The 19,934-nt window shown below is 49.8% G+C and overlaps 2 protein-coding genes across 3 annotated transcripts in view; both read left to right on the forward strand.

Moving 5' to 3' along the window:
- Nucleotides 1-19,934, forward strand: part of LOC129020329 (rho guanine nucleotide exchange factor 18-like) — a 41,511-nt gene that overhangs the window by 9,292 nt on the left and 12,285 nt on the right. Inside the window, exons 7-9 of the mRNA XM_054464514.2 lie at nt 842-944; nt 1,112-1,253; nt 13,342-13,637. Coding sequence (XP_054320489.2) covers nt 842-944; nt 1,112-1,253; nt 13,342-13,637 — 541 coding nt within the window. The remainder of the gene's footprint in view (nt 1-841; nt 945-1,111; nt 1,254-13,341; nt 13,638-19,934) is intronic.
- LOC129020824 (rho guanine nucleotide exchange factor 18) overlaps nt 13,510-19,934 on the forward strand; it is a 74,014-nt gene continuing 67,589 nt past the window's right edge. For both annotated transcript variants that reach the window (XM_054465667.2, XM_063658012.1), the window contains exon 1: nt 13,510-13,637. The gene's annotated coding sequence lies outside the window, so the exon portion shown is untranslated. The remainder of the gene's footprint in view (nt 13,638-19,934) is intronic.

The following is a 19,934-nucleotide window of genomic DNA, read 5'->3' on the forward strand; positions in this document are numbered from 1 at the left end:
TCCGCCCAGGAAATAGATCCTACCAGAGCAGGAATCATGTCTGCCTTATATGTCACTGACCTACTATTTATTAAATGAGGGTGTGCCTGAAATCCAGGAAACCACGCCAGTGATCTGGGGATGGAGTTTGGGGTGGGGGAGGAGACAGAAGAATGAGCAGGATTTAAAGACCAATTAGGATCGGGCGCGGTGGCTCATGCCTTGTAATCTCAGCATTTTGGGAGGCTGAGGCGGACGGATCACCTGAGCCTGGCCAACACGGTGAAACCCTGCCTCTACTAAAAATACAAAACAATCAGCTGGGCACAGTGGCACACACCTGTGGTCCCAGCTACTCGGGAGGCTGAGGCATGAGAATCGCTTGAACCTGGAGGCAAAGGCTGCAGTGAGCCGAGATTGCACCACTGCACTCCAGCCTGGGTGACAGAGTGAGACTCTGCCTCAAAAAAAAATAACAAAATAAATAAATAAATAAAGGCCAATTAGATACCGGGTGGGGGTGGGGGGCGTGAATTAGAGGGAGAAATCACAAGTGAACAGAGCTGAAATTCCCAGCCCAGGCATTGAGGGACCTCAAACCTGAGATCACGTTGCATTTCCCTCTGCAAACCCAGTCCCCAAAGCTCCCAGAACTTTGCAAACATTCATCCATGTTTGCTGAGTGAATAAGGAAGACAGGGAAGGAGGAAGGGAAGGAGGAAGTCAAGGGCCAGGGAAGGGGTAAGGCAGGACCAGGAGGCCACAGGGAGACAGGTTCCAGGTGGATTCCTGAAGCAACCCACAGGGCTGCCTCAGAATGGCCCCTGGCCCCCTCTAGTGGACCTTCCCTCTTGTCCCCCAGGAGCGAGGACGGTGCTGGCAAGAATGAGAAGAGTGACAAGAGTACCAGTGTGAAGCGCAGGCTGAGCTGCCTCCGCAGTCGAGTGACCAGGCAGAAGGAGAAGGTAAGGGGAGCTGAGCCACGGGGGCCCTCCTCTGCCTTCCCCAGCTTGGCATGCTGCCCTTAGCCCGGGAGCCCTGTGATTGAGGCTGGTGGTGGGCTGGGTACACAGTATATAAGAAGGCCAGCGCCTGCAGATGGCATCCTGAGACCCACCTCTGTCCCATCCAGGGGAAGAGCCCAGCACATCTAAAGGACAAGGGCCAGGATGCACGAGAGAGGCGGGAGTGTGTCAATGGGCACCAGCTGGTGCAAGGGACCTTCTCCAGCCCCTCCAGCTGCCCCCTGTGTGGCAAACCCTTCTTGAGCTCAGGTAAGTCTGGTGGCCCAATCCATCTGCCTGGAGGGCAGCCAATTTCTCTTCTTCACGTCCTTTCAATCATAGTCCTGGGGTATCTTTTGATGTGTGCATCCTCGTTCTGTTTTGCCCTCTCCTCAGCGGCTCCCTGGAGAGAACCAGGGATCAGTCCCTGGGCACAGGGACCCTTGGGCTAATTCGGGACTGGCAACAGTCCCTTTAAGTCTCAGATTTGCAATTGTGGGAATCCTCCTGCAGCATCTGGACTTGAGCCGTGTATGAGTTTGCTAGGGCTGTCATGACAAAGTACCACGCACCAGGTGGCTTAACCATCAGAGATGTATTCCCTTGCAGTTCTGGAGGCTTAAAGTCTGAGATCAAGGGCTAAGCTTCATAAGAAGGTGCCAGGAAATGATCCATTCCAGGCATCTCTCCTGGCTTCATCCCTTAGCCTCACATGGCCCTGTCTATGTCCCAGTTTCCCCTTTCTATAAGGATACCAGCCATATTGGATTAGGGGCCCACCAGACTCCAGTGTGTCCTCATCTTAGCTTATTTACATCCGCAAAGACTCTATTTTCAAATAAGGTTACATCCTAAAGGACAGAAGTGGGGGAGTAGGATTGCAACATATGAATTTGATTGGGGGGAGGGGCATACAATTTTATCCGTAACAGGTCGTTTTCTGCTTCCTGGGGCACTTGGTGGTTGCAGGGTTGTGAGGGGAAGAGTCTCTACTCGAGAAAAAGTACTGGATTCAAGAGACTCCCAGAAAGAGATGGCTCTGGTCATTGCTGGGATTTAGAACTTTGTCTTTTTGCAAATAAGCGCCACTTTGAAGGGAATGAAGAAGAGGAGGTGGTGGCAACTGCGTGTTAGAAAAGATGCGTGTGCCGTTTGTAGCCAAGAATCCAAACTGCAGTCTGTGGCTGGCAGAACTCAGGCTAGTTCACAGTTTCTGGACCTTAGCGTTGTCAACATTTGGGTCCAGGTAATTCTTTGTTCTAAGGGGCTATCCTGTGCATGGTAGGATATTTAGTAGCATCCCTGGCCTCCACCCTCTAAGTGCTGGTAGTAACCACCTCCTGCCTCCAGTTGCAACAACCAAAAATGTCTCCAGACATGGCCAAAAGTCTCCTGGGGGGCAGAATTGCCTCCAGACAGGAATCAATGGGTGAATGAGATGGGCAAACAGATCCTGGATGGGCTTAGACCGTGCAGTGAGAGAACATCTCCACCCCTGGGGCAAGTGCCTCTGAGCAAACCGCCTTGCAGGTTTTGCATTTGTTGGCTTTACCTGCTTCAGGCGTGGGAATTTTCCTTCTTTCTTGTTTTCTTCTCTTTCTGTAGTGCCATTGCTGGCTATGGGGCTGGGGGTAGCTGTTGGTGGCTAGTGGTGTCAAGGATGTTCCTCTTTGAGCTCTTCCTCTGTTAGGCAATCCCCATCCAGCTCTGTGACCCATGAGCTGTCCTCAGCAGAGGCTGGCATGAGCTTTTGGCAAAATCTTTTTTTTTTTTTTCGACAGGATCTCACTCTGTTGCCCAGGCTGGAGTGCAATGGTATGATCTCAGCACACTGCAGCCTCTGCCTCCTGGGTTCAAGCAATCCTCCCACCTCCTCCTGAGTAGCTGGGTCTACAGGTGTGCACCATCATGCTTGGCTAATTTATTAACTTATTTTTGTAGAGACAAGGTCTCACTATATTGCCCAGGCTGCTTTCAAACTCCTGGACTCAAGTGATCCTCCCGCCTCAGCCTCCCAGAGTGCTGGAATTACAGGTGTAAGCCACTGCACCCAGCCTTTGCCAAATCTTCAGTGCACCAACAAAGTCAGTGTGTTGAAGTCCTTAATTTGGGACAGCAGGTGACTCCCTCTTTTCCCTGGCACCTTGTTCCCTTCTGCAGGGGATGAGCTGTGCTCAATCTATCTTAGGCATCAGATGCAAGGGGCAGGTAGGAGGTTGGAAGTTGGAAGAGTAAAGCCAGAGGTCTAGAACCAAGACTGCACAGAGCAGGCGCCGGGAGGCTGCTCTCCGATGCCGTTCCTTGAACAGCTCCAGGCTGAGCTGAACCATGCACTTCCTTCTGTGATTGCTGGTTCCTTATCATTCTCCATTTGTTTCTGTTCCTGCTTTTGCTTTGCTTCTCAGAAAAATCCTGAGGTCTTTAAACTCTGATTTGGGGTCACCCAAGGTCTTCTATGTCCATGTGGCCCACTGACTTAGAGCATCACCGTCATCTGGGAACTTCATTATTATCATTATTATTATTATTATTATTATTATTATTATTATTATTATTTTGAGATGGAGTCCCACTCTGTCACCCAGGCTGGAGTGCAGTGGCACGATTATAGCTCACTGCAACTTTCACCTCCCAGGTTCAAGCGATTCTCCTGCCCCAGCCTCTCAAGTAGCTGGGATTACAGGCACCTGCCACCATGCCCAGCTAATTTTTGTATTTTTAGTAGAAACAGGGTTTCACCATGTCGGCCTCCCAAAGTGCTGGGATTATAGGCATGAGCCACCATGGCTGGCCCACCTGGGACCTTTTTTTTTTTTCTTAAGATAGGGTCTGGCTCTGTCACCAGGCTGGAGTGCAGTGGTGCAATCTCAATTTACTGCAACCTCTGCCTTCCAGGCTTAACTGATCCTCCCACCTCAGCCTCCCAAGTAGCTGGGACTACAGGCACGTGCCACAAATACCTGGCTAATTTTTTGTAGAGATGGGGTTTCTCCATGTTGCCCAGGCTGGTCTTGAAATCCCCAGCTCAAGTGATCCTCCCACCTCAGCCTCCCAAAGTGCTGGGATTACAGGTATGAACCACTGCACCTGACCCAACTGGGAACTTTTAATGCCAAATCCCAGGTCTCATCCCAGATGGACTGAAACAGAAATCTGATTTTAACAAGAACCATTAGTTTGCTCATTGCTGCTGGCAAGCAGGTTTCACAGACTCAACACTATTGACCTATTTGGGACCCAATCATTTTCTATCATGGGGGCCCCTCCTATGCATTGCAGGATGCTGACTGGCATCTTTGACCTTTAGACCCACTCAATGCCAATAGCAACCCCCACTCCCTCCAGTTGGAACAATCAAAAGTGTTTCCCGGCCGGGTGCAGTGGCTCACGCCTATAATCCCAGCACTTTGGGAGGCCGAGGCAGGCGGATCACTTGAGGTCAGGAGTTCAAGACCAGCCTGGTCAACACGGTGAAACCCCATATCTACTAAAAATACAAAAATTTGCCGGGCATAGTGACACATGCCTGTAATCCCAGCTACTTGGGAGGCGGAGGCAGGAGAATCGCTTGAACCCGGGAGGCGAAGGTTGCAGTGAGCCAAGATCGCACCACTGCACTCCAGCCTGGGCAACAAGAGCAAAACTCCATCTCAAAAAAAAAAAATAGCTGGGCATGGTGGTGCATACCTGTAGTCCCAGCTACTCCGGAGGCTGAAGTGGGAGGATTGCTTGAGCCTGGGAGGTGGAGATTGCAATGAGCTGAGATTGCACCACTGCACTCCAGCCTGGGCGAGAGTGAGACTCTGTCTCAAAAAAAAAAAAAAAAAGAAAAAAGACAAAGGAAAAACATGAAGTTAGAAAAGGAGACAGAGTGATTACAGAGTGTGTCAACCTCAGCACTACTGACATTTGGGGCTGTGGTGTGGGGCTGCCCTGTGCCTGGGAGGAGGTTGAAAAGCATCCATCGCCTTCACCCTCTTGGTGGCAGGAGCACCTCTAGCTATGATGACCAAGTTGCTGCATGTCCTCTAGTGGCAGGGTAGGAACGCAGTCACCCCCAGGTGAGGACCACGGCTCTCCCTCAAGTGTCCAGGGATAGCCTCTCCGAATTGGTGACATTGGAATCCAGATGTGGAGGAGGTGGGAAAAGGGCCCTGTGGATATGTAGGGAAGAGTATTCCAGGTCGTAGGTGGAAAGGTCCCAGGGCAGGAATGTGCCCCGGGTAGCAGAAAGGCCAGTGTGCTTGAAGTGGAGGTAGGAGAGGTCTGTCGGAACCTGCTGCAGGTCACACAAATGTGCATGCCTGCCCCCATCTGAGCCATTGCTCAGAGGACCCTGTCACTTGTCACTCGATAGCTGAGCTTGCTGTCTGCAAATCCCGCCTCCACCTAGACTCTTCTCAGGGCAGACAGGCTTCAGTGGCCCCTGTGTGAGCCTGGAAGTTTCCATCGCTGCTTCAGATCCCTTCTCCACTTGGGGCACTGCAAAGATAATTCCTGCCTTCCAGCTGGGGATTTGGGCGGGACAGCGTCCAGCACCTCCTTATGAGCTTTCAGTCCCCCTGAAGTTGTATGCCACATCTGCTGTGTCTCTGCATTTTTCTGGAGGAGCAGAGCAGCTAGGGTTTTCATCAGATCTCCAAACAGAACATGTGACCTTGAAAAAGTTTGGCAACAATTTTTTAAGTCAGGGACTGGCAAACTGCAGTCCATCACCTGTTTTTTTTGTTGTTGTTGTTTGTTTGTTTTGAGACGGATTCTCACTCTGTCGCCCAGGCTGGAGTGCAGTGGCTGATCTCGGCTCACTGCAAGCTCCGCCTTCCTGGTTCATGCCATTCTCCTGCCTCAGCCTTCTGAGTAGCTGGGACTACAGGCGCCCGCCACCACACCCGGCTAATTTTTTGTATTTTCAGTAGAGACAGGGTTTCACCATGTTAACCAGGATAATCTCTATCTCCTGACCTCGTGATCCGCCAGCCTCAGCCTCCCAAAGTGCTGGGATTATAGGCGTGAGCCACCGCGCCCAGCGCTGTTTTTTGTTTTTTGAGTTTTTTGTTTGTTTGTATATGCTGAAAGCTAAGAATGGTGTGGGTTTTTTACATTTGTAAATGGTTGAAAACAAATATTTGGTGACACACAACTGTTCTATGAAATTTGCATTTTACAGTCTGCAAATAAGGTTTTGTGGCAGGACAGCTCACCTGTTCATTTATGTATCACCTTCGGTTGTTCCCAAGCTACATCTTTGTTTTTTGTTTTGTTTTGTTCTGAGACAGAATCTCGCTCTGTCGCCCAAGCTGGAGTGCAGTGGCGTGATGTCGGCTCACTGGAGCCTCGGCCTCCCAGGTTCAAGCGATTCTCACACCTTAGCCTCCCGAGTGGCTGGGATTACAGTTACCTGCCACCATGCCTGGCTAATTTTTTTTAGTAGAGACGGGGTTTCACCATGTTGGCCAGGCTGGTCTCAAACTCCTGACCTCAAGTGATACACCCACCTCAGCCCCCCAAAGTGCTTGGATTATAGGCATGAGCCACCGTGCCTGGCTCAAGCTACATTTTTGGTTGGCAGAGTTGCGTTTGCAGCATTACAAAGTAAGTTTGCCAACCCCTGAATGAGGTTATCTGGTAGCAAGCAAGGCTAGTGGCTTATCATGTCCTGCAAATCAATAAACCCCTTACAAAAATGACCTTGAGCAATGAGAGTTCCAACAGCGTCTAATTTCCTGAATGTCACTTTATAATCACAGAAGACTTTGCACAAATAATAACAATGGTTAGCATTACCATACGGTGCACTTACACTATCCCAAACACTGTAAGTGCTTTATTTTGTTTTTATTTAGATTTTTTTAAAACAGAGACAGGGCCTTGCTATGTTGTCCAGGCTGGTCTCGAACTCCTGCCCTCAGGTGATCCTCCCACCTATGCCTCCCAAAGTGCTGGGATTACTGGTATGAACTACCGAGCCTGGTCTGTAAGTGCTCTAAACCGATTTCCACATTCAGCTTTGTAACTCTGTAGACACTAGCACTTTCTCTTTTTCACAGATGAGGGAACCGAGTCCCAAAGAAGTTAAGTTTTTGCTCAAGTCAGGGTTTGAACTCACAGCCTGAGCCCCCGATCACCAATCCATTGGCATATGATGCCCTTTTATTTTTATTTATTTATTTTCAGATGGAGTTTTGCTCTGTCACCCAGGCTGGAGAGCAGTTGGCACCATCCCAGCTCACTGCAACCTCCGCCTCCCAGGTTCAAGCCATTCTCCTGCCTCAGCCTCCTGAGTAGCTGGGATTGCACGCATGCGCCACCACGCCCAGCTAATTTTTGTATTTTTAGTAGAGATGGGGTTTCACCATGTTGGCCAGGCTGGTCTCAAACTCCTGACCTCAGGTGATCCACCCCCCTCAGCTTTCCAAAATGCTAGGATTACAGGCGTGAGCCACCGCGCCTGGCCTGCCCTTTGATTTTTAAAAAATATACTTTTAATTTTATATTACAGGAAAGTACAAAGAAAGCAGAGAGAGTCCCTTTAAGCCCTCCTCCCCAGCTTCTCCTCATGTTATTTTTAATTTTTTTGAGACAGAGTCTCACTCTGTTGCCCAGGCTGGAGTGCAGTGGCACGATCACAGCTTACTGCAGCCTCAACTTCTTGGGCTCAAGAGATCCTCCCACTTCAGCCTCCCGAGTAGCAGGGACTACAGTCTCGTACCACCACATCTGGCTAATTTTTTTTTTTTTTTTTTGAGACAGAGTCTCGCTCTGTTGCCCAGGCTGGAGTGCAGTGGCACGATCTTGGTTCACTGCAACCTCCGCCTCCCAGGCTCAAGCAATCCTCCCACCCCAGCCTCCCAAGTAGCTGGGACTAGAGGCGCATGCCATCATACCAGGATATATATATATATATATATATATTTTTTTTTTTTTTTGTAGAAACAGGGTTTCATCATGTTGCCCAAGCTGGTCTTGAACCCCTGGGTTCAAGCGATCCACCCACCTCAGCCTCCCAAAGTGCTGGGATTACAGGTGTGAGCCACTGCATCCACCCTACATTATCTTTATTTATTTATTTATTTATTTTTATTATTTACTTATTTATTTTTTGAGACAGAGCCTTGCTCTGTCGCCCAGGCTGGAGTGCAGTGGCACAATCTCGACTCACTGCAACCTCCACCTCCTGGGTTCAAGCTATTCTCCTGTCTCAGCCTCCCGAGTAGCTGGGATTACAGATGCATGCCTCCATGCCTGGCTAATTTTTTGTATTTTTAGTAGAGACGGGGTTTCACCATGTTGGCCAGGCTGGTCTCGAACTCCTGACTTCAAGCGATCTGCCCACAAGTCATGACATCCAGCCCACTCTCAGAGTGGTGGGAATTAAGCTTTTTCTCCTGGAGACATCATTTGATTTTGATGTGCAGGACAACCGTTTGAGGTCAAGAAAGATTTGAGTTTGTGTGAAAGAAATGATGTGGGGCTGGGTGCGGAAGCTCACGCCTGTAATCTCAGCGCTTTGGGAGGCTGAGGCAGGAGGATCCCTTGAGTTCAGGAGTCTGGGCAATATAGTGAGACCCTCGTCTCTACAAAAAAAATGTTTAAAAGTTAGCCAAGTGTGGTGGCACTGGCCTATAATCCTAGCTACTCAGGAGGCTGAGGTGGGAGCATTGCTTGAGCCCAGGTGTTTAAAGCTACAGTTAGCTATGATCTGCCACTGCCCTCTAGCCTGTGCCACAGAGCAAGACCCTGTTCCTAAAAAGAAAAAAAGAAATAATGTGGGTAAAGGCTGAGCGTGGTGGCTCATGCCTATAATCCCAGCACTTTGTGAGACCAAGGTGGGAGGATCACTTGAGGTCAGGAGTTTGAGACCAGCCTGGCCAACATGGTGAGACCCCATCTCCATTAAAAACACAAAACAATTAGCGGGGCATGGTGGCACATGCCTGTAATTGCAGCTACTCAGGAGGCTGAGGTGGGAGGATCCCTTGAACCCAAGAGGTGGAGGTTGCAGCGAGCCGAGATTGCGCCACTGCACTCCAGCCTGGGCGACAGAGCGAGACTCTGTATCAAAAAAAAAAGAAAAGAAAAGAAAGAAAAATGATGTGGGTAGCACTCACTTAGCATGATGTCTGGTACATACGGGCAATGGCATCTTGTATCATCATCATCATCATCCTCTTCATTTTTTGTTATTGTCATCTAAAGTCTTTCAGCCAGTAAGAGGCAAAGCTAGCATTTAAATCATAGACGCTTGCCTCTGCAAAGCTGCAAAAACAAATAAAAATAATAATAAATCACAGACCCAGCCAGGTGTGGTGGCTCACACCTATAATCCTAGCACTTTGGGAGGCTGAGGAGGGAAGATCACGAGGTCAGGAGATCAAGACCATCCTGGCCAACACGGTGAAACCCCGTCTCTACTAAAAATACAAAAATTAGCTGGGCGTGGTGGTGTGCGCCTGTAGTCCCAGCTACTCGGGAGACTGAGGCAGGAGAATCACTTGAACCCGGGAAGCAGAGGTTGCAGTGAGCTGAGATCACACGGCTGTACTCCAGCCCGTTGACAGAGTGAGACTCTGTCTCAAAAAAATAAATAAATAAAATAAAAATAAAAAAATAAATCACAGACCCTAACCCCGTTCTCTGACCACAAACCCCTCCCCACCTGTGTCAGGAGGCAAGCAGGGGCCAGAACACCCATGTCTCATTCTCAGCAGGCTGAGAAAGGTCCTCCCAAGGTATAACTCCCCACAGGCCTACCTGCTTTTAAAGGTATTCAAAGCCAGACGTGACAGTCTGTCCCATGGAGGAAACAGCCTCACAGTAAGTTAAACAAACAGAACAGAGAATGAGTCACACTCCAGGTAATTAGAGAAGGTGGGTCTCCATGATAAAGTCGGGATGCTTTTCAGAGAACGGACACCATGCCAGACAGTCCTGTTCCTGGACTTGACCTTTGAGGCTATTTATGATTTGGCCCCACCTATCCCTCCACGCTTCTCTCCCACTACTCGGGTTCTCCAGACTCCACGGCCCAGCCACCCTGAAGTCTCATGGATGTTCACACACATCATACACATACGCTGTGCCTTGGTCATCCAGCGCTGTTCCTGGAACTCCCTCTCCCACCTAACTCTTACTCATCCTTTTAAGACAAAGTCCAGGCCCACTTCCTCCAGGAAGTCAGAATTAGGCTGGATAAGTGTCTGAATGTCTCTTAGGCCAGTTGCTCTCAGCCAAGGAAACATCTGGAGGCATTTTTTTCAGGACCAGGGGAGCCACTGGCATCTAGAAGGTAGAGACCAGGGATGCTGCTCAACACCCTCCAATGCATAGGAGACCACCCCTGCCACCACCACCGAGAACTATCCAGCCCTAATTGTCAAAGGTGCCAAGACTGAGAAAACCCTGCTCTGGGCCTAAGCTCCTTGCATCTCCTTAGCTCTTAGAGCCCTTGGCCCATGCTAAAGACTCATAAATGAGGCCGGGTGTGGTGGCTCACGCCTGTAATCCCAGCACTTTGGGAGGCTGAGGCAGGCAGATCACCTAAGATCAGGAGTTCAAGACCAGCCTGGCCAACATGGTAAAACCCCATCTCTACAAAAAATACAAAAATTAGCCAGGTGTGGTGGCGGGCGCCTGTAATCCCAGCTGCTCGGGCGGCTGAGGCAGGAGAATTGCTTCAACCTGGGAGGCAGAGTTTGCAGTGAGCCAAGATCGCCCCGCTGCACTCCAGCCTGGGCAACAGAGTGAGACTCCGTCTCAAAAAAAAAAAAAAGACTCATAAATGCAGAATGATTGGATGGATAAAAGAAAGATGGGAGACGTTTCTCCTTCCTAATTGTCTCTGAGAAAGTTGGTTTCTATGTTTAGGGGAGGGCTGTGTCCACCTGAAGGTTCCTATAACCAAGATAGCTATAGAAATAAGGTTCATGGCCAGACCCAGTGGCTCATGCCTATAATCCCAGCACCTTGGGAGGCCGGGGTGGGAGGATCACTTAAGGTCAGGAGTTCAAGACCAGTCTGGCCAACATGGTGAAACCCTGACTCTACTAAAAAAACACACACACAAAAATTAGCCAGGCTTGGTGGTGCATACCTGTAATTCCAGCACTCGAGAGGCTGAGGCAGGAGGATCACTTGAACCCAGGAGGTGGAGGCTGCAGTGAGCCGAGATGGTGCCACTGCACTGCAGCCTGGGTGACAGAGTAAGACTCTGTCTCAAGAAATAAATAAAAAAAAGAAAGAGAGAAAAAGAAAAAGAAAGAAATAAGGTTCAAAGGCCAGGCATGATGGCTCACGCCTACAGTCCCGGCATCATAGGAGGCCCAGGCGGGCAGATCACTTGAGCTCAGGAGTTCGAGACCAACCTAGGCAACATGGTGAAACCCTGTCTCTACAAAAAAATTAGCCAGACGTGGTGGTGCGTGCCTGTGGTCCCAGCTACTCGGGAGGCTGAGGTGGGAGGATGACTTGAGCCCAGGAAATGGAAGCTGCAATGAGCTATTATTGTGCCACTGCACTTCCAGCCTGAGTGACAGAGTGAGATCCTGTCTCAAAAAAAAAAAAAAAAAAGGAAAAAGAAAAAAAGAAAAAATAAGGTTCATGCCCCTAAGTCCAAAAGCCACAGCTACTCAGAGAAGGAACAGCTGCCCATCCATTGAGCCCTCATAAACACCCGTGTTAGGGTTTCTGACCTCAGCTGCAGTAGGGTGCCTGGTGAATTACGTCTTGCATTTCTGGGACATCCAATTCCCTGAACATGCTCCCTTCCTCTGGACCACGAAGGTTGGACTTGAACTGAAGGCTAGTCCCTCTGGGGGCACGACCCTCCAACTTCTGAACTGGGGACTCTCAACAACATATTGTGCATGTTTTGAAGTGATTGGGTTTGGGGAAATCTTTTTTTCTAAAACAGAGACTGGGTCATGCGAGGTTTCCCAGGCTGATCTCAAAGCTCCTGGACTCAAGTGATCCTCCCTCCTTGGACTCCCAAAGTGTTACGATTACAGGCATGAGCCGTCTTGCCTGGCCACGGGGAGATCTTCTGGGCCTGGCTGACCAGCCAACCTTGGTGAGAGCTGCTCTGCTCGACTCCTGGTTACTGTTCAACTGCCTCCCCTGTGGGGGGACTTGGATTAGACAGGCAGCCTCAAGACTGGGGTGTCTGATGGCAACTGAGAGGTGCTGGTGCTGGGGGAAACATCTGGCCTATCCACATCTGCCAAATAGCACCTGTGTGGAAGTGGATGGGGGAGGGTATGGTATGTGTTTCAGACTCTCAGCACCTGTTTGAGGGCATCTGACAGCATCTGTATTAGGGTTATCTAGTATGTGTTTGGGGGTATCTGCTGGACCTATGTGGAGTGTCTGACATATTTGGGGGTTACCTGGAAGCCTGTTTTGGGTATCTGATGGCACCTGCCTGGGTGCCTGTGTTTAGGGGATCTGCTGGTATGTTGGGGTGTCTGAGACCACTGGAGAGGTATATGATTCATTTTTCCCAGACCCGCCTTTCTGAAGTCTATGCTGCCTCTTTTTTGTTGTTGTTTTGAGACAGTCTTGCTCTGTTGCCCAGGCTGGAGTGCAGTGGCATGATCATAGCTCACTGCAGCCTGGACCTCCCAGGCTCAAGTCATCCTCCCACCTCAGCCTCTGGAGGAGTTGGGACCACAGGCAGGCGCCTCCATGCCCTGCTCATTTTAAAAAATGTTTTGTAGAGATGGGGTCTCGCTATGTTGCCCAGACTGGTGGTCCTGAACTCCTGGGCTGAAGTGATCCCCCCACCACTCCTTGATGCTGCTTCTTTTTTCTCAGGTGACAGACCCTGCCCTCTCCATTTCTTGGACTCTCCCCGCTAAGACTCCCCACCACTGGGGGTGCCCCTCTTAGGTACCTCCAATCCTAACGAGCCCGTAGGAGCCCACTGACAACCCCTCCAGGCATCCGTTGATTCTTCCAAAACACCCCCAGCTCCACTGTCCTCCCTTGGGGTCCCCTTAACCCCGCTATCCTCCCTCGGGGTCCCCCAACTCCGCTGTCCTCCCTCTGGGTCCCCCAACCCTGCTGTCCTCCCTCAGGGTCCCCCTAACTGTGCTGTACCCCCCTTGAGATTCTCCAACCCGCTGTCTTCCTCAGAACTCCCTCCCCAGCCCCGCTAATCACCCAGGCTTCCGTTAACCCCACAAAACGCCCACCTAACCCTGCTGCTCTCCCTCTGGATCCCTGCAACCCAGCTGTCCCCTCAGAGCCCCCGGCCCTACTGACAGCCAGGCTCGCATTGATCTCCTTCAAAAAGCCCCCCAACCCCGCTGACCCGCCCCTCAAAAGTCGCCCTCACCCTCGCCGTGAGCACCCTCCCACTTAGGTGCCCGCGCCCCTCTCAAGGCCGAGCCGACGCCCCCTGCCCACGGCTCGGGGAGCAGCAAACCCAGGTCCCCGGGAGCGCCCCGCCCTCAAGGGCACGCCTCCTTCCGGGTCACGCCCTCTGCCCCGCCTCCGAGGCGGGATCGCGCATGCGCTACTGTCTTCGCGCGGCTTCCCACTTCCGGCTCCCAGCTGCTAGCTACTGTGGATCCGCGTAGGCTGGGCGGAGGCGTCGGAGGCGGCTGCGAGAGTGGCAGAGGAGCTGGCGGAGAGCGGCCTGCGGGCGATCGGTCCGAGGTGAGGACGGCGGCGGGGCGGTCCCGAGGAAAACGGGGCTCAGAAGGGGGCCTTCGTTCTCTTCAGGGGGTGGCCTGGGGCGCGGGACCCCCAGGGCTGCCTCAGGCCTTCCACCGGCTACTGGGGGACTTTTCCAGGCAGGCGAACGGGTGCTGGGGTGCAGGCTGCTCCTTCAATGCATGGAGGCTCTAGGCGGCGATTGCAGGGTGCAGAGGTGCAGACGATGCCCGCCGGCTCCGTCCGAGCCCCAGCTAGTCCTGGGGTGCTGCAGCTTACTCTCCTCCAGGAGAGGAGAGGAAGGGTCACTCGGGCCCCAGCCTCTGCTCCTCGTTCAGGAGCGCCCGGGGCAGGACCAGGAGTGGAATGGAACCCACCACAATACCCAGCACCGTCGTATTTCAGGCCTCCCGGGAGAACCCTCACACCCCGGAGCAGACAGCCCTCCCTAGCAGGGAGAGTTTGGGTGCAAAACCGTGAGAACTATCTGTGCCATGGATTTTAGTTTCTTGTATAAGAACTCGGTGCTTTCATTGCGGACGGGAACGAGAAGCTTTCCCCTGGTCCTTGTATGTTTCGTTTTGTTTTACGTTTTTAAATTTCAACTTTTATTTTAGATTGAGGGGGTACATATACAGGTTTGTTACCTGGATATATTGCGTGATGCTGAGGTTTGGGGTGTGACTGATCTCGTCACCCAGGTACTGAGCATAGTACCCAATACTGTTTCAACCCTTGACCTCCTCCTTCCCTCCCCGCTCTAGTAGAGCCCAGTTTCTGTTGCCTTCTTTGTGTCCTTGAGTACCCAAGGTTTAGCTCCTCTTACAAGTGGGAAAGTGCGGTATTTGGTTTTCTGTTCCTGCGTTAATTCGACTATCACTTGAGTGTTTTGCTGCAGCTATCTGCCCCTTATCTCTTGCTCTGTTGAGATTAAAGCCTGGACCACAGGGTTAAAAAACATTCTTAAAGTTTTACCACGGAAGCGAAGCGGCCAACACAACTTTTCCCCCTTTGCCTTGTTTTCGCGGAGGTGAAGCTCCAGCCAGTAGCTTTGAAGGGCCCCGTTCTCTTCCCATTGACCAGAGAGAGAGTTCAGGACAGTATAGACAGCCCAGTGGCCAAGGGATGAGTTTTGCAGGTGTCTGAGTGAATGATTAATCCTCCAGCTGTAAGAAGTGTCAGGAGCGGCCGGGCGCGGTGGCTCAAGCCTGTAATCCCAGCACTTTGGGAGGCCAAGGCGGGTGGATCACGAGGTCAGGAGATTAAGACCATCCTGGCCAACATGGTGAAACCGCATCTCTACTAAAATACTAAATTAGCCGGGCATGGTGGCTGGCGCCTGTAGTCCCAGCTACTCTGGAGGCTGAGGCAGGGGAATCACTTGAACTTGGGAGGTGGAAGTTGCAGTGAGACACAATCGGGCCACTGCACTCCAGCCGGCGACAGAGCAAGACTCTGTCTTAAAAAAAAAAAAAAGAAAGAAAAAACGTGTCAGGAGCGCAGGCTTGAGCTCAGATCCCAGCTGGGCAGCTGGGTTCTGGTCCCAGTTCCACCACCTGTTAGCCGTGTAACTTCACTAAGTTTCCCTCTTCCCATCTTTAAAATGGGAATAAGGGCTAGTTGGGGTTTCTGTGAGGTAATCTGTGTAAGATGCATCACAGAAGTGTCTGACATATGGCAAACTTTCCATCAGTGTTATACACCCTTTGCATATGCGAATGCTTCCAGGCTTGGATGTTTGGGTTAACATTCCAAATTATAAAGAGTTTGGAAAATTTGAGCATCTCGGATGTTGTTTGGACTGAGTCAGGGTTTACGCTTTATCAGTAGTTTGCTATTTCTGTAGGTCAACAAGCCTTTCTGAGAGAAAAAAAAAAAATGAAGATGTGTTTGGTCTAGAGCAAAAAAGAGCAAACAGCTGGCAGGCATAATACATTTCATTTTTGGTGGGTGCAGCGCACCAGCATGGCACATGTATACATATGTAACTTACCTGCACATTGCGCACATGTACCATAAAACCTAAAGTATAATAATAATAATAATAATAAAAAAAAAATACATTTCATTTTTGTAAACGTTACTTTGTTTTGGTTTTGTATAGCTTATTTCATTTTTGTTTTCTTCTGAAATTAGTATGTGATTTTACTTAAAAATTTTTTTTTTCTTTTTAGAGACAGGGTCTCACTCTGTTGCCCAGACTGGAGTGCAATAGCATAATCATAGCTCACTACAGCCTCGAACTCCTGGGCTCAAATAATCCTCCTGCCACAAACTCCCAAGTAGCTGGGACTACAGGCATGTGCCTCCATGTCTGGCTAGTTTTTAAAAATTTTTTGGGCCGGGTGCGGTGGCTCACACCTGTAATCCCAGCTCTTTGGGAGGCTGAGGCGGGCAGATCACGAGGTCAGGAGATTGAGACCATCCTGGCTAACACGGTGAAACCCCGGCTCTACTAAAAATACAGAAAATTAGCCGGGCATGGTGGCGTGCGCCTGTAGTCCCAGCTAGTCAGGAGGCTGAGGCAGGAGAATGGCGTGAACCCAGGAGGTGGAGGTTGCAGTGAGCCGAGATTGCACCACTGCACTCCAGCCTGGGCGACAGAACAAGACTGTTTCTCAAAAAAAAAAAAAAAAAAAAAAAAATTTTGTGGCATCTCGCTATGTTGCCCAGGCTGGTCTTGAAGTCCTGGACTCAGGTGATCCTCCCACCTCAGCCTCCCAAAGTGCTAGGATTACAGGCGTGAGCTGCCACAGCCTGTGGTTTTTGTTTTTGTTTTTTTAACTGACAGATAACAGTGCATGTATTTATCATGTACAACATGACATATTCTTGGAAATGCAAGAGGAGTGGATGTTAAGTACTCTCACCACAAAAATGAGAGCTATGCGAAGTGCTGCATTTGTTACTAAGCTAGATTTAACCATGCCATTGTGTATATATACTTCAAAGTGTGTTTCCTTTTTCTTTTTTCTTTTTTTTTTTGAGATGGTCTCACTCTGGCGCCCAGGCTGGAGTGCAGTGGTGTGATCTTGGCTCACTACAACCTCCGCCTCCCAAGTTTGAGCAATTTCGCCTCAGCCTCCCAAGTAGCTGGGATTACAGGCGTGTGCCGCCACGCCCAGCTAATTTTTTGTATTTTTAGTAGAGGCGGGGGCTGATGTCGAACTCCTGACCTCAGGTGATATCCCCTCCTTGGCCTCCAAGAGAGCTGGGATTACAGGCATGAGCCACCATGCCCGGTCATATTTCATTTTTAAATGGCATACCTTAGAGAAGCAGGAAAGAGACTGGGCACCATGGCTCACACCTGTAATCCCAACACCTTGGGAGGTCGAGGTGGGCAGAGAGGGCAGGAGTTCGAGACCAGCCTGGCCAACAGGGTGAAACCCCATCTCTACGAAAAAATACAAAAATTAGCTGGGGGTGGTGGCGTGCGCCTGTAATCCCAGCTACTTGGGAGGCTGAGGCAGGAGAATCGCTTGAACCTGGGAGGCAGAGGTTGCAGTGAGCCGAGATCGCGCCATTGCACTCCAGCCTGGGCAACAGAGCTAGACTCTGTCTCAAAAGAAAAAAAAAAAAGAAAGAAAGAAAAGAGATTCTTTGGTTCTGTCTCTCTTTCTTGCTTAAATCGACTTGAGAATGTCCCCACTTTGAAAGGGGAAGTGGCACATGCATTGTTTCTGGCGTAGCTGTGGTATAATTTTCATTCTTGTCACACAGTAGCAATTACGGCTTCAAGGCCATTGCCCTTTGTGGCCCAGGGCCCTGGTGACTGGCCGTGCCTCCCTGGGTGTTTACCTAGCACATGTTTAACATAGTTCAGATTGTGTGTCAAGATCTCCCTCATTCTCACTCATCCTGGGTCATGTTTCCATCTCTTCAAACTCTATGACTTACAAAACATTTTTGCTACCACCTCTCTGAAAATCATTTAAAAGCCCAGAGACCTTATATGAAGTCCAGCCAATCGCTGTTTCTTTGTTATTTGTTAGGTAAACTTTACCTTCCCCCTGAGATGGTCAAGAACTACTGTGTTTTGAAAACCCTCTTTCTAGGTGCAAAACAGCACCAGTGGAAGCCCCGCAGCTGCCTGGAGGAATTTTTTTGGAGGAGGATTGTGGCTACTGGATGAGGGAGGGAAACTGGGTAAAATAATGTCCTCCGAGAGTGTTCGGTGACAGCAGTTTTTCTCATTTTTGTGATGCAAATTAAGTTGTATGTGAACTAAATTAAGTTTGCTTTCTTCTCTGCTTTTGTCAGAGATAGATTCATGGTTTCAACGGAGTATAGAGTTCTAGTCTGGTTATGTTCAATATGTTCAAAGCAGTAGATACACTAATGTTTTTTATTCCTTTTTTTTTCTTTTTTTTTTTTTTTGAGACAGTTTTGCTCTGTCCCCCAGGCTGGAGTGCAGTGGCGTGATCTCGGCTCACTGCAAGCTCCGCCTCCCGGGTTCACACCATTCTCCTGCCTCAGCCTCCGGAGTAGCTGGGACTACAGGTGCCCGCCACCACACCCAACTAATTTTTTGTATTTTTAGTAGAGATGGGATTTCACCATGTTAGCCAGGATGGTCTCGATCTCCTGACCTCATGATCCGCCCACCTCGGCCTCCCAGAGTGCTGGGATTACAGGTGTGAGCCACCGCGCCCAGCATTTTTTTATTTATTTATTTTTTTTTTGAGACAGAGTTTCGCTCTTATCACCTGGGCTGGAGAGCAGTGGTGCGATCACAGCTCACTACAGCCTCGACCTCCTAGGCTCCAGCAATCCTCCCACTTCAGCCTCCCAAGGAGCTAGGACTATAGGTGCGTACCACCGCGCCCAATTAATTTTTGTATTTTTGTGTGTGTGTTAGAGATAGGGTTGCCCAGGCTGGTGTCAAACTCATGGGCTCAAGCGATCCTCCTACCTTTGTCTCCCAAAGTGTTGGTATTATAGATGTGAGTCACCATGCCCGGCTTCATACACTGATTTGTGGTCATATATTGAAAAAATATATATTCTAAAGGTTTCACTAACAGTACACATTTAACACATTGTGGATGGTGGATGGTTACATTTTTAATTCATGTCACTTTTTTAATGTAGCAGCTTTATTGAAATATAATTAGCACAGCATAAAATTCACCTTTTAAAAGTGTGCCATTTGGTGTGTTTTAGTATATTCACAGAGTTAAGCAACAGTCATCAGTATTTAATTCCAGGACATCTTATTATTTAAAAAAAAAAAACAGTTAGGGTCTTGCTGTGTTGTCCAGGCTAAATGCAAACTCCTGGGTTAAAATGTTCCTCCTGCCTTAGCCTCCTGAATAGCTGGGACTACAAGCATCAGCCACCATACCTGGCTCAGTTCATCATTCTTATGGGTGGGTTTCAGGAGGAGAGAAAGTGAAAAGAGGGAGTTGGTCTGGAGAAAGTCTCAGCTCAAAAATGAAAACGAAAATTGGCCGGGCACAGCAGCCCACACCTGTAATCCCAATACTTTGGAAGGCTGAGGCAGGAGGACTACTTGAGGCCAGGAGTTCAAGACCAGCCTGGATAGCATAGCAAGAATCCTATCTCCACAAAAAATTGAAAAATTGGCCAGGTGTGATGGCTCACACCTGTGGCCCCAGCTACTTGGGAGGCTGAGATGGGAAGATTGCTTGAGCCTGGGAGGTCAAGGCTGCAGAGAGCTGTGATCACACCACTGCACTCCAGCCTTGGCAACAGAGCAAGACCCTATCTCTAAATAAATAAATAAATATTTATAAATGAAAAGAGGGAGTCCTGAGCAGGTGCTCTGTCATTGCAGTGTGGGTGGAAGGAGGGGAGGACCATGTCAGATTACTTGGCAGGAATGTAGCATCATCTTGCATACAGGGACATCCCAGTTACACTCTGTGTATGGATACCTCTAATTTGCTGACGTCTCATTTGAAGAGCGAAATTGAATTTAGAAACAATAGTAAGTTGGGAAGTTATCCACAATAGGGATTACCGGACTCAGTAGTTCCCTTACAGGGGTGAAATGGATAGTGATGGACCAGATAGAATGTAGAGCAAAGGATTTCAGCATCCTTGGACACTGGAGGCAGCAAGGGGTCAACTCTGTAGCGCTGACAATGCCAGGGTGTGGTGGCCAATGGTGGGTCCGTGTGACCCTTTGTGATGTCCACTTGGGGGCTGCTAACCAATGAGGTTTTGTTTGTTTTGGTTTTGAGTCAGGGTCTTGCCCTGTCGCCCAGGCTGGAGTGCAGTGTCACAATCATAGCCCACTGCAGCCTCAACCTCCTGGGCTCAAGTGATCCTCCC

The sequence above is a fragment of the Pongo pygmaeus genome, chromosome 20 (assembly GCF_028885625.2).
Source record: "Pongo pygmaeus isolate AG05252 chromosome 20, NHGRI_mPonPyg2-v2.0_pri, whole genome shotgun sequence".
Taxonomy (NCBI): Eukaryota; Metazoa; Chordata; class Mammalia; order Primates; family Hominidae; genus Pongo; species Pongo pygmaeus.